Consider the following 13,447-nt stretch of genomic DNA (forward strand, 5'->3'; position numbering starts at 1 on the left):
AAAGGGCTAAAGTTGGCTACCTTAATGTACTGTATAATCCTATTCAACTTTTGAATTTTAACTTATTTTGTTAATAGATCATAGGCCTAATCATTTAAGTCAGGTGCCATCATTAATGGGGGAATGTGGCAAAGCAACATATATAAATAATATAGTATTAATTTGTTATTATAATGAAGTTTTTAACCCTTTGGTCACTGCAGTCTTCCGCTATTAATTTTAAAGCTATTTTCTTTCTCAGGCTAGGCAAGCTAGGCTTGTAACAACAAATATATTTGTTAAAAAAGATCAAAGAAAAAAAGTCCATGTTGCTTCTTTGAGCTTTTACTTTGAAGGCCTGTAGTTCCCAGCCGTTATGTCAGTTGTTTTGTTGCGTCTTGACGTTGGAGAAGGAAGAAGGTATCCATGATGACAACTTTAAAATGCCAACAGTAGCAACAACAACAAAAAACAGCTGATATCACCCGCCAGAGATTATTCATCGGAATTGTTAAGGAGATCTGTCGCGTCGAGTTTCGCCTTTCGTTTGGGAGCTAGCTCAGCATAGCTTGATCTAGCTTTATTTACCTCCAGTCCCGGTGGCGATGGGCCCGGAGAGGCGTGTGAGCTAACCCGGCTACCAGACCTGTTTTCCGGGGAAGTGTGTCCTCTAACGCCCGCCCGATCAGCTGTGAGGAACCAGGGGGTCGCCCATCAAAAAAGAAGCAGTGCCTCGTCAGGGGGGTAAGCGCAGCCAGCAGGTTTCTCTCCAAAAATACCAGAGGCAGATTGTAACACTTCATTTGTAAGTTTGAGCATCATGGTATTATTTACAGGCAGGTTATTCAATTAAATAAGGGCCTACCTGTTAACTTGTTTACATAAAGGCGCAGGTAAAGAGGAGTTTTCCCCACGATTAAGAAAATATTTAGAAGAATAAACATAGGCTAAATAGTATAGCCTAATATTGAACATGTGCCAATCAAAATGAATTAATTATATGTTTTTATTGATATTTCCACTCACGTTGCAGCTGCAAAGCAGACTGACAGTTCTGATATATTCACTCATCTGGATTATTGCATTTGTGCACTAGAATAAACTGATGGTTTAAAAGTGTTAACAATGTTTTACATTAATCTTGTAGCCTAAGTTTTTATTTATTTATTTATTTATTTATTTATTTATTTATTTATTTATTTATTTATTTATTTATTTATTGTCATTTTGGTTTCAGTAATTTTTTTAATACAAATAAAATAGCATAACAATGTCAATTATTCTCTGGTATTAGCTCCTTACATAAGAGGGTTTGAATATTTTCATCGCCATAATGCATATGGCACATGCACATGCACATATTGCACATGCATACCTGTTAACACACTAATGTTTCATGTGTGATTTTAGGACTCTTTAAAAGCCTTTCTTCGGACAGACTTTGGAAACTACAAGCAAAAGCTATAAATGCTGTGATAATGTACATTGGCCATTTGTTGTTCAAGTGTCAATCTGTCCCTATCAAATAAAAATGAAATGAAAAATGAAATGAAACATGTAAAAATTCTCTTTACATGTCTTGAATGACTGATATACAATAACACATCTCGGTAATGTGACTGACTATGTTGTGTTGTGTGTGTTGCAGTGATGGAAGTGTCGTCTGCGGACCCTCCTCTCATGGCTATGGACCTGTCAAAGAGTTACTCTGTCACCCCCCTGTCTCCTCTCTCTCGTGCCCACTCTGAAGCTCTGGACCTGGGGAAGAAACCTGAGTGGTATCACCGCCGGCCCCCGCCCAGCTGCAGCACGGAGATGGGCCCATCATATAGATCCAGAGCCTCTTCCTCCTACGATCACACTACACCTGTACACTGCAGGTGAGCTGAGGGCCTAAGGGCAGAGGGTGTCATACTGTACCAGGCTAGGAAATTAACTTGTTTTTACCAGGGGCTTTTTTTTTGCCCCTGTGAAATATGTTTTGGAGCATTTTGAAACATTTCCAGGGCAAATTGATGAAATGTATGGAAATATCCTGTTATCTTCTAGCAGAGTACCACCAAGATTCCAGATCTGTGAGACTTTTTGATGATCTTTTTAATAGTGTGTGTTTTTTCTAACTACGTAGATCCGCATTTGAAGTAAGACCAATCTCAGTTGTTTTTGTAGGAAAGTACCTTGGATGCCTAGCTGTCAACTTTCAACTATAAATACTGTTAAAATCATTAACAGCCACTGTCAAATGAATTGTACTGTATTGGCAATTTCAGTTTTGTGAGGTGCTAAATTCCAACCCTGCTGTGGAATGTGAAGCCCACTGAGGCAAATGGCTATTTGTGATATTGGGCTTTATATATAAAAACTGATTTGATTTGATTTGATTTTCAGGGAGCTGGAGCAGCGCCCCGAGTCTCTAACTATGAACTACATGAACTCAACTCTCGCTCCCGGTCTCGATCTGTACCGCGACGGTGTCCACGGCAACTTGTGGCATTCCGGTTTCTACGGTGACAACCAATCAGGCGGTCCGATTCTCGAGAGCAGCGGCGGAGAGGACAGCGACAGCGGCTCGGATGTTATATTCCTAGTTTCTTCGGCTAAAGAACCGCTCTTATGTACACCGTTCATCCAGGACAGTGTGAGGCACATTGTGGAGCCTCTGTCCCCAGCTGTGTCCTCCCTAGACGGGGAGGAAGGCTGCTATCTCCTACCTCAACCCATGAGCTCGCCTAGCCCAAACGAGAGCTCATACTCGGACGATTCCTCGGACAGTTCGGTGGACATTCCCGTGCAACACACACGACCTGTTGTCTTACTATCGGACTTAACCGCTGTTTACAACGCTTCAGAATCTCCGGAAGATATCTCAAGCGACGACAGTGATGTAATTGAAGTCACATTCACTGATAAGAAGAAGAAAATGAACAACTTCTCCTGTAAGAAAAATATTTCTTGTAAGAAAAGTGCAGTGAGAGAAACGCCGCCTCAAAGTGAAGATGAAAAAGCTCCTCCGACAAAAAGTATTCGTCGTAGCAATAGAATCAGGAAGTCCGTATCCGATATGTCTCCGTTTACGGCATACAGCCCGTCGCGATACAGTTTGAGAAGACAAGCCAAGAACGACGCGGTGGGACTGTACAACGAGAGCGGTGATTCTGATGAGGTCATGGAGTTCGCGGCTAGGCTATGTAGCTCGGAGGCGGATGATTCGCGATCGCAACTCAATGATGTGTCGGATAGAGTGAGTAGCATTTCAGAAGAGTCTGGAGTGGACTTTGAGACAGACAGGAAATCAGAACAGCGCCGAGAGTCGCCTCGCCGCAAAGCATCACCTGCGAAAAGCACAAGTCGTAAACTTAAGAAGAAGCCCGCCGCCATTTGTAAAACTGAGATTTTAAAAAGAACCAAACAGAAACAAAACAGTATCGCACCAGAGAAGCGTGAAAAGAATGCATCTGCTGCGAACAAAAAAACTGTTGTAAAACGGAGGAAAAAACGGCGTCAAAAGAACTCCGGACCCCAGTTTCCTTTCATAGAACCGGAAATCCAGCTGAAATACGCTAAACTAAAAGAGAAAAAGGAGAAAAGACCAGGCAGTTTCAAGCCGTTCATTCACTTGGAGCGAAGGAAATGCGTCGTCGTAAATGACCACGAAGAAGAGGCGACTGTGAGGAGTAGAACAGGGGGACGGCAACACACTAGAACCAACTCTATGTCCGGGTTCCTTCCACACACATCATGTTTTCAACTCGGTCGATATAACTCAGAGGAAAAGTGTCCAGACTATTTGCTGTGCAGCCTGTGTGGACAGACAGCCAACGCAATGGGCCTAGGGGACCTGCACGGACCGTACCATCCAACCGGACCGTACCATACCATAACACCATCTCTGGACTGCAAGACTGAGCACAAAGAGGATTTGCATGGACACGTTAATAGCCATTCAGTGAATTCCTCACATGGCGATTGTAACGGTCACAATGTCAAACCTTGGCTGGACTCTGGTCTTCCTAAGGTGCCGCCATCTTGTCTGGATGAGGTGTGGATCCATGAGGACTGTGGGATCTGGTCCGCCGGTGTTTTCCTGGTCCGAGGGAAACTGTACGGGCTGGAGGAGGCCTCTAGGATCGCACAGGAAACGGTTAGTGACGTACAGTACATAACCAATCAGTATTTTGTTGCTGGGGAGTTTTTGATTAAGTGTCATTACAGTTGTTCCACAGACTAACACCCTTTGTTGTAACACAGTGAAGTTTTGATTTGTTCTTATCTATTTTTTTTATGTTGTTGATTTTTTTAACCAAATGTCCAAAAATAATTCTGATATGAATGAGACACAGAAAAGCAGCACATTTTCATATTTAAGACACTGAAAACAAGAAAAGAAAAGAAAGTTATACTTAGGTAAAAGATTGACTTATGGTAAATAAATAAAAAAGCACAGTACAAAATTACTTTTAAGTGAAGTTTAAAATGCATTTTTGCACTTAACATACAATTACAAGTATTGATAATGCATTTGGAGGAAATGTTTAAACAGCCAGTATGGACAGGGGAAATTACTGATTATTATGTGAGCAATGAATTAACATTGAACTGATTTAATATATAACAGCGGAAATCCGGTTATTATGAAAACATTGAATATTAATTTGACAGTTTGTTTTTTAACACCATTGGTCTCCGTTTAGGTTTGTGCGTCATGCCAACGAACAGGTGCAATAATCGGGTGTTTCCAGAAGGGCTGCTCAAGAAGTTATCACTACAGATGTGCCATCCAGTCAGGTAGAGAATGAGTCACATTTATTATTAACCAGCAGTCTCAACTTCCTGTGAAAAGGATGTTTATTAAAGTGCAAAAGCTCACTGACTCATGATGTGTTATGTGTGGGAAGTCTGTCCATCTCACTCAAGCACCAACACGACAAATCTTTAAGGAGTGTGTCATAATCTCACCTAAAAAGCTTATTGTGTGTGTGTGTGTGTGTGTGTGTGTGTGTGTGTGTGTGTGTGTGTGTGTGTGTGTGTGTGTGTGTGTGTGTGTGTGTGTGTTTTTCAGGCTGTGCACTAACTGAAGAAAACTTCTCGATTCGATGTCCAGAGCACAAGGTGAACAGAAAATATTAAGTGTTAGGAGTAACATGGCCTCAGGGGGGCGCTAGTGTAGCCTATACACTCATACTAACTGTAATAAGGGGTGCATTAATATGAAATGTTATAAAATGTTTAGTAAATGTGTGATGGATGCGGGCCCCACAGGATCATAACCAATTATAAAAGACAAAACAGTAAAAGGAGCAGCAGCACATTTTAATTAATATCGAAATTTGAAGATGAATCTTGAATAGGGTTAGCCTTTGAGGCAGCCTTTAAATCACACTTCTAAATGTATTCAATTGTACATTTATTCATGATGTTTGGTTTGATATAAATAATATTTTTAAACAGAGAGAGACCTACAAAAACATTTAATTCCTTTTAACTCTGGACTGTGAATAATCTAAATAAAATGTATTTGTATAAATAAACCATCGAATTAAAATAATTTTATTTTTTTAAAGAACGCGTCATCTGAAGGGCAGTATTTGAATATTTAAGGCATTGCGTTTGTTAAGTGGCGATTATTTATTAGGGTAAAATAATCAGTCTATACAGATGAAAAGAATGAAAAGATTTCAATTTCTCTGTGACCCAATTTTGCAGCTGTCTTGAACATTTTAAACCATTCTAACTCACTGTAATGTCTTGCTTTGGAATAATGATTTTGATGAGTTTATTAATTTCATCTTCTGTGTTTTTACATCCAACAGAACAAAACGTTCACAACCAGAAAACGCAAGAGATGACGGCAAAGCGTTCAGGGGGAACTCAGAGGTACGTGATATTATTCAAAGCGGAGGGATACATTTAGTAAACAGTCCCAGGGATGCTATACTCTACATCAGCATTGATGGAATGCCTCTCGTCCAATCAAATTACTCGGTCGGAACTAAATGTTGTATAATTAGCTTGAAGTAATTTATAAATAGTTAATCAAGCAAATAGTAAAGGATAATGGTTTAAATATATGGCAGCTCTACTCTACTACCGGTAATGAGAAAATTTATAAATGCTTAAGAATAAAATAAATGTTAAGTCTAGAAATACGTTTCTTTATTTTAATGTCCTTTATTTCCAGAATGATCTATGGATCTCCTCAGGGTGCGACGTGATTTCACCTCAGCAGTTTTTTCACCTCAACACTAATTTGAGCGGGTGTGTGTTTGTCCGAGCACAAGGCGTCAAAGACTAATCAACCAGGGGCCACTGAAGGACTTTTATAACATGTCTTTGTTTTGTTCTGTCACTGTGTGTGTGTGTGTGTGTGTGTGTGTGTGTGTGTGTGTGTGTGTGTGTGTGTGTGTGTGTGTGTGTTGCTATTTATTCCTCTTTTTAAAGATCTACACACAAACATAGTTTATTTAAAACATAATAAGTATATTAGAGTTTAATGATTTGTTGTACATAATATATACATCTTTATATAAGGCCATTTCTTTCTTTCTTTCTTTCTACAGGTTTTGTACTTTTTTCTATTCCTGTTAGCGCTTCAGTTACTGAAATAACATTATGTATTTTCATCCAGACGCATGCACAGCTGATGTCTGCTACACTGCACTTTATAGTTTAATTCAATTGGTTGTTATGTATGTCTATTTGTCGAATTTGTTTTTCCCTTTTGACTAAGATTATTTAAAGATAATATAAAGCTGCAATAAAACAAGAATTATTATATAAAAAAATATGGATTTTACTGCTCAAATTACAAAGTAGGGTTGCATCAGAGAACACCCCGTCCCCTGTAACTGAGACCACAAACTACTTTCACCATATATTTCACAGGATGTTGAAATGTATGTCTCATAAAGAGCTGTTACATTTGTCTCCTATCTAAAGTTTTAAAGGGTAATTTCAACAAAATCACAAAACAAATCACTGTCTCGAAGTGGTATAATGTACTGGTCATTCAGATTGACAAAGTTAATTTGAGCTGAAAAAATGTATCAATAATGATTTCAATTATGGATTTTTAAGTATTAGTTTGATTAATTTTTATTTATTAAAATATAGAATATTAAAAATGCCTTTGCTTTGGTCTGATTCCCCGTTAACTCAGGCTAAAACTATTTACGGCAGGCAGACCGAACATCCTGTGTTTATGAACTGTACGAACGTTACAGTATAAAACCTCTGCTCTTTCATATGGAAAAATATTACTGCAAGGTGCAAGGAAGGTTTTTTCAATTTACAATTTTGTGAAATGTCGAGAACAAACAAACTTTTCTCTACATTTAGACTTTTTTCTAACCAGCAGATCTAGGAATTAATAGTACAGCTAACTAAGCACACACAGGAGAAAGCTGGACAATGATTTTTTGTGATTTGTATGAATTGACCCGATCATCCATTTCAGTTACCTCTAGTTGCCTCATGCAACTTTAACTATGTCTTATTCTTCCGTTCACATGAGTTCGTAGCTGCGCCTGTGTTACTGATGACATAAAGTTTGGTTTTCATGTCTGGACTTTTTTTTATAATGTGAGGAATAAAAGATGATATTATTTAATGAATCATTTTGACCCTTGTCTCTCTCTGTACAAATGTCAACTTTTTCTGTTGTGAGTTTATTCATGCAAATCTCTGATAAATCGTTTGTTTATTCAGAAATCGATCCTGATGGCTCCTACACAGAAATGAAATGTTCTCGCTGCGAGGAAAAGTGTTGGCAAGTGTCCAAATGTCTAAAGGGCGTTTGTTATTTCCAGTGGGGTTATATTGCTGTTTAAGATGCGGCTCTGATTTATACCGCTGTGTTTGTTTTGGTGTGAGAGGTTTGTGAACAAAAGGTCAAACAATAGAAAAACACCAATATATTTTATTAGACAGAAACAAATAAACAATTTCACGTAAGGCCAAAAATCTGTCTCTCAATGTCGATATATGGATAGAAAGATCGATGGATGGATGGATAGATAGATAGATAGATAGATAGATAGATAGATAGATAGATAGATAGATAGATAGATAGATAGATAGATAGATAGATAGATAGATAGATAGATAGATAGATAGATAGATAGATAGATAGATAGATAGATAGATAGATAAATAAATAAATAAAAATATGTTTGTTAAAAATGTAAGAGTTTCATGTGAACACAATATCTCAAGAACATTTGAGAGATTTTCAAATGTAGGACAAACTCACTCTTTGATTGGAGGCTGGAAACTGATTACATTTTGAAGGTCAAAGTGACTGTGACCTTGTGTATTATGAACGTAATATATAAATGTCCACTCTGACTCAAAGATGAAGTGATTCTATATTGGAGGTCCAATTTGTGAGGTCACTGCGACCTTACATATTGTGAGGTTGCTGTGACCTTGTACAATATTGTATCTTCTTGGGAGCTTCACCTTTTTTAAAGCATTGCCTACCACCCTTTGTTCTGCAATTGTTTGGAGGCATATAACTGCAATGATGAAACATGAAATATCACTTAAATGTTGATTTGACTTTGCCTCATCAACATTGGTCTAATGCCACCTCATTTGTGATTTTTCCAAATGAATTATATTTATATTTTTAAATACTTAAAAAGATAAGATACATCTTTAAACGCAACCTTGAGTTCTGAAATCTTTCTGGTCATAACTTCTCCTTCGTTGCCTATTCATAGAGTTTGATGAAGCAGCTGAACATGTGGGCGCTGTGCTGCTGCAGCTGCGTCACTGATGCAAAACACTTATTTCAGTCAACACACATTTTCACATTGAGTTTTGCCCTTTTCTTTTATATATATTTTTTGAGTCAGAACCTCGGTGTTATGGAGGTAATCGTCATTCTAAAATGTCTGGAGCGTTTCTATCTATGGAAACATGTCACAGCTCCTCTCCTCACATCATTATCGGGCTGCCATCTTTGGCCGCTGGCGTCGGCAGGAAGGTGTTTCTCACCTCGTTGAACTCAATAATAGACTAGCTGCTCTCACCTGCTGAAATAAACCAGAGGAAATGGATGTTGTAATAGAGGCAGACAGTGGCTTTTTGAAAGCACAAAAGCAGCCGGTGTGTGTTTCAGTTAGATTGGTGAATCAAAGATTATCACAGGTATTTAAAGGTGGAGTCAGTGATTCTGGAGAACATTCTTTTGTCAAAATAACTTTTTGTCAAAATCAGTCAATAGCTCCACACGATCTGTTACCTGAACGTAGGCTATAATGTGTGTGTGTGCACTGAAATAAATCCAGTGTTAATACGCAGCCTAGGCTCTGTGAACTGGTTGTTAACAAATGGGGCCCAACGTAGCTAGCTGCATGCTGTTTACAGAGCCTAGGCTGTGAATTAACACCAGTTATAGTTTTGTGCATACACAGTAGGTACAGGTGGCAAATCATGATGTGATATTCATAGATTATGACGAAAAGGGATTTTGACAACAAGTATTCACCACCAGAATAGCTGACTGCACCTTTAATTGACTTTATTCAGGTTTGTATTGCTTGGTGTTCCTAAATGTCATTCTAATGTTTGTACTGCACAGACTAGGCTGAATAAAGCTACCTTGTATTGCCTTGTTAGATCTTCTAATCCCCTCTGTAAACATGGTGTATGTGAGTGAGTGCAGCTTGACGCTCAGGCTGTAATTACTATGCAAAATGAGCAGCCTGGCTTGCTCCATGATTTGCTCTCCAAACCTCGGCTACACTCGGCTTATTTAATGCATTTATATCCATGCACACTGATTGTTTAGCTGGCGTGAACGTGCAAATACTCAGTCACCCTCAGTCTATTAAAAATACTGTGTTATATGCACATTTGCATTGCAGCATAAGAATTGATGGTTTTTTAAATTCATTTTTGGGCTGACCTGCTGCTGCTGCTGTTGATGTGTGTGTGTGTGTGTGTGTGTGTGTGTGTGTGTGTGTGTGTGTGTGTGTGTGTGTGTGTGTGTGTGTATGTGTGTGTGTGTGTGTGTTTTTTTTTCTTTTTTTTTAAACCGGTGGGAGTTTTATGTAATTCCGCTTCCAGCGAGATTTTGGAGGCAGACGTTGCTCATTACAGCCGAGCTGGAAGCACGCCTCAGCAGTTTGGGTAATGTGGAATTATTGGGGCATAATTATGTAGCGGACACACAGTAAAGCTGGACCAAAAATGTGCAAATTGATCTGGTTTTTAAAAAAGTCTGTTTCCACTTTTGCATAGTTTGATAAAGTGTTGATCTCTCGGCTTTAAATCTGCTTTGGGATCAAATACAATATGATTTTAATGATGTCAATATCTCAGACGATTCACATTTCAAAGTCTCACTAAGTCATTTCATCTTGTGTGTACGGAGAGGAAGATTTGAAGAGAGTTGTGTCCGGGTGGAATAACCAGACATGACAGCACACAGCAGACCTTAACAGTAAAGCTCTCCAGCCTTCACCAGTAACTCAGACAGTGTGATGTCAACATTATTGTGCTGCCAGAAAGCCTGTAGTCAGAACTGTAACTAGCATATAACAGATAAAGTCATATAAGAATATCAATACCACTAACTTATCTTTAGGTTAATATTAGGTATCTGCTTCTTATCTTTACTTCGACAAACTGTTGATCGAATATGTATATATCACCACAATTAAGGGCTTTGCTTAAAGATCAATACGGCCATATATCGAGATTACATTACATTCCATTTTATTTAGCTGACGCTTTTATCCAAAGCGACTTCCATTAAGAGGCAAGGCAAGGCAAGGCAAGGCAAGGCAAGGCAAGGCAAGGCAAGTTCATTTATATAGCACAATTCAGACACAAGGCCACTCAAAGTGCTTTAGCATTCGACCATAAAGGTACAAACTCAGAACAACAGGAAACACGTAAGATCTGTAGCTTCAAATAAACCAAACAACAAAGTGCAACACGTAAGTGGCTACATGTAGGTGGAACAAGTCCAATTTATTTTTTTATTTTTTCTTGTCAAAGTGCAGTCTGCAGAGATGTGTTTTAAGGCTGTGGCGGAAGATGTGTATATCATATTGGTGACTCATATCGTCAGCTCCAAAAAGTTTTAAACTGGTTGTGTAAACTTGTGAACTACAACCTCTGCTCCTGTAGATGCCTCAGTTGCCTCGAATAGCCGGGTTCATATATATTTTTGTTGACCATTGCTAAACGCCTATTTTCCAAAATGTCAACATTAAAATGGTTTGCTTACAAAAAATAAAATAAATAAGAACAGGGGACACTTTTTCTCTGGGAGTTTATTTCAACAAGTTTTCACCACATTATATCACGTCATGCAATAACTTCTGAAAACACAAAAGAGAGGGGAACACTTTGAAACCTAAAACCCAATAACAGTAGTTTTTTTTCTACATTCGTCACATTTTCAGCGTTTAACTTTCTAAAATAATAATACAGCAGAAAACTGGAGAAAGATGTTGAAAGGGCAGGTAAATACTGAATCTTATTCTTCCAAAAAAAAAGTCCAAATCTATCAATGTAATCGGTACAATACCTGTATTCTTTAATAACAATGCAAGCAGGTAAATAGGGATTGGTCTTGATACTTTAGGTTTTCTTTCTCCAATGTGAATTTAAACCTAAAAGTAAATCCCAGTATACTGTAGTTTAATTGGAGGACTCAATAAAGAAATAATAACTGTGAGGTTCGTTTCTCATATTGTCGACATATTGTTATTGGTACTGTACAATGGGTTTAGGCATTACGGGCAAAACAGGAAAAGGACATTTTGGGTGAAAAAAACTTGTCTAAATACGTCTACTTTTTATGGCTGATTCACAACAACATGACAACGAATATCTAAAGGAAAGTGTAGTTCTGTGAAATTAAAATGTTTATGTTTAAAAAAAATTTAAACAAGGCCTTTTATAAATCTGGTGCCACCTTATAAAACAAATCATAAATATATGATATCTGACATAAATAAATAATTTAACTCCAAGTTAAAAAACAAAACACAAAAACAGACTTCACAGAAACTACCCAACATGAAAATGTTACACTACAATAAAACACACACACACAACAGTACCATCAGTCAAATCTTCTTCTTCTTCTTCTTCTTCTTCTTCTTCTTCTTCTTCTTCTTCTTCTTCTTCTTCTTCTTCTTCTTCTTCTTCTTCTGCACAGATAATTTTTGCAGTGTCATTTGAACATATTGCTGCCTTCCACCCTCCCAAAATCTTTGTATCTTTACAAGTTGTCCACAAAGTCCGAGGACTATATTTCAGTGACTGACGTATTAACCAAAGACAGGAGGCTACGGCGTGTGTGATTGTCTCACTTGTCTTTTACTCAGAGTAATTCTTCATCGGAAATCAGTGTAGCTACGTAGTATGTCAGTCAGCTGGTCGAACGTTCACTGACGCTTAGCACCAAGTCGATACACTTTTCGCCTCTTTCTCAACTCCTCAAACTTGGGAGAAATCTTCCTGTAGTGCTAACACAGGTGTGTGTCTGTGCGGGCAATTCGTAAACATGTCCGCCGCCTCTACACACAGATCTCAATGGGCGTGGCCACTAGAATGCGCCCTCTCTCGTTGTTCTCTCTGTTGACACGATCGTAGCTTCCGGTTGAGGACGGCGAGCTATTTGTGGACATGGACGAATAGTGTGTGTCCATCATAATGCTTCCTTTGGCCCCCACACACGCAGGAGACACCAGGCTTTGCTGCTTCAGTCTATCCACTAAGACATCCTCTTCTGACGAGGACGAGCTAATTTCTAGAGGCGGTGGCGGAGCACTGCTAGCTAGGCTACCGTTAGCATTCCCGTTCTGCGTGTCCAGCATCCAGCAGTGGTTGAAGTAGCTAAACACTTCTTTGACGGAGCAGCGGCGTTCTTGTTCGATGGATAGAAGCCGTCTAAACATCCTCAGAGCTTCGTCGGTGAATCTGCGCCACTGTGACGGCACGCGGTCCGTCCGGCGTCGCTGCCAACGCACAAACTCTTCGTAGAACGCGTCGTTGGGCATGGCTTTCTCCCAGGGGAAGTTACCGGTTAGCATGCAGAATAGCAGCACGCCAAAGGCCCACACGTCTGTGCTGTAGTCCACACAGAAGCCCTCGTGGCGGGCAGTGTCGCAAAGCTCGGGCGCGGTGTAGGGGATGGTGCCGCTGACTCGTTTGACGGGAGAGCCGGCCCGTCGAGTCATGCCGAAGTCGGACAGCTTGACCTTGCGACACTCCTTGTCGAAGATGAGCACGTTCTCGGGCTTGATGTCGCGGTGCACCAGCTTCTTGCAGTGCAGGTAGTCCAGGGCGATGGCCACCTGGTGCACGCAGCGCTTAGCAACCGGCTCAGGGAGGCCCACCTGGATAGAGAGAGAGAGAGAGAGATGGTTAATACAGGAAGAAACAGAGATTACAGAAACAGGCTAGGAGCTAAATATGGTCAAGAATTTACATTCTCCTTGTGTTA

General features: G+C 39.5%; 2 protein-coding genes across 2 annotated transcripts in view; one reads left to right on the forward strand and one right to left on the reverse strand.

Annotated features, from left to right (window-relative positions):
* The first annotated feature begins 440 nt into the window (after positions 1 to 440).
* LOC307262986 (uncharacterized protein) lies at positions 441 to 6,828 on the forward strand. Its single transcript, XM_080044005.1, has 7 exons — positions 441 to 723; positions 1,628 to 1,859; positions 2,368 to 4,120; positions 4,671 to 4,764; positions 5,039 to 5,088; positions 5,790 to 5,853; positions 6,158 to 6,828. The coding sequence occupies exons 2-6, from the start codon at positions 1,630 to 1,632 to the stop codon at positions 5,823 to 5,825; spliced, it is 2,163 nt and encodes a 720-aa protein (XP_079900131.1). The 5' UTR covers positions 441 to 723; positions 1,628 to 1,629; the 3' UTR covers positions 5,826 to 5,853; positions 6,158 to 6,828.
* A 5,468-nt stretch (positions 6,829 to 12,296) lies between these two features.
* unm_sa1261 (un-named sa1261) overlaps positions 12,297 to 13,447 on the reverse strand; it is a 16,788-nt gene continuing 15,637 nt past the window's right edge. The window contains exon 4 of the mRNA XM_080043661.1: positions 12,297 to 13,340. Coding sequence (XP_079899787.1) covers positions 12,519 to 13,340 — 822 coding nt within the window. The 3' untranslated portion in view covers positions 12,297 to 12,518. The remainder of the gene's footprint in view (positions 13,341 to 13,447) is intronic.

The sequence above is a fragment of the Ammodytes marinus genome, assembly GCF_949987685.1.
Source record: "Ammodytes marinus genome assembly, chromosome: 16".
NCBI classification, from domain to species: domain Eukaryota; kingdom Metazoa; phylum Chordata; class Actinopteri; order Uranoscopiformes; family Ammodytidae; genus Ammodytes; species Ammodytes marinus.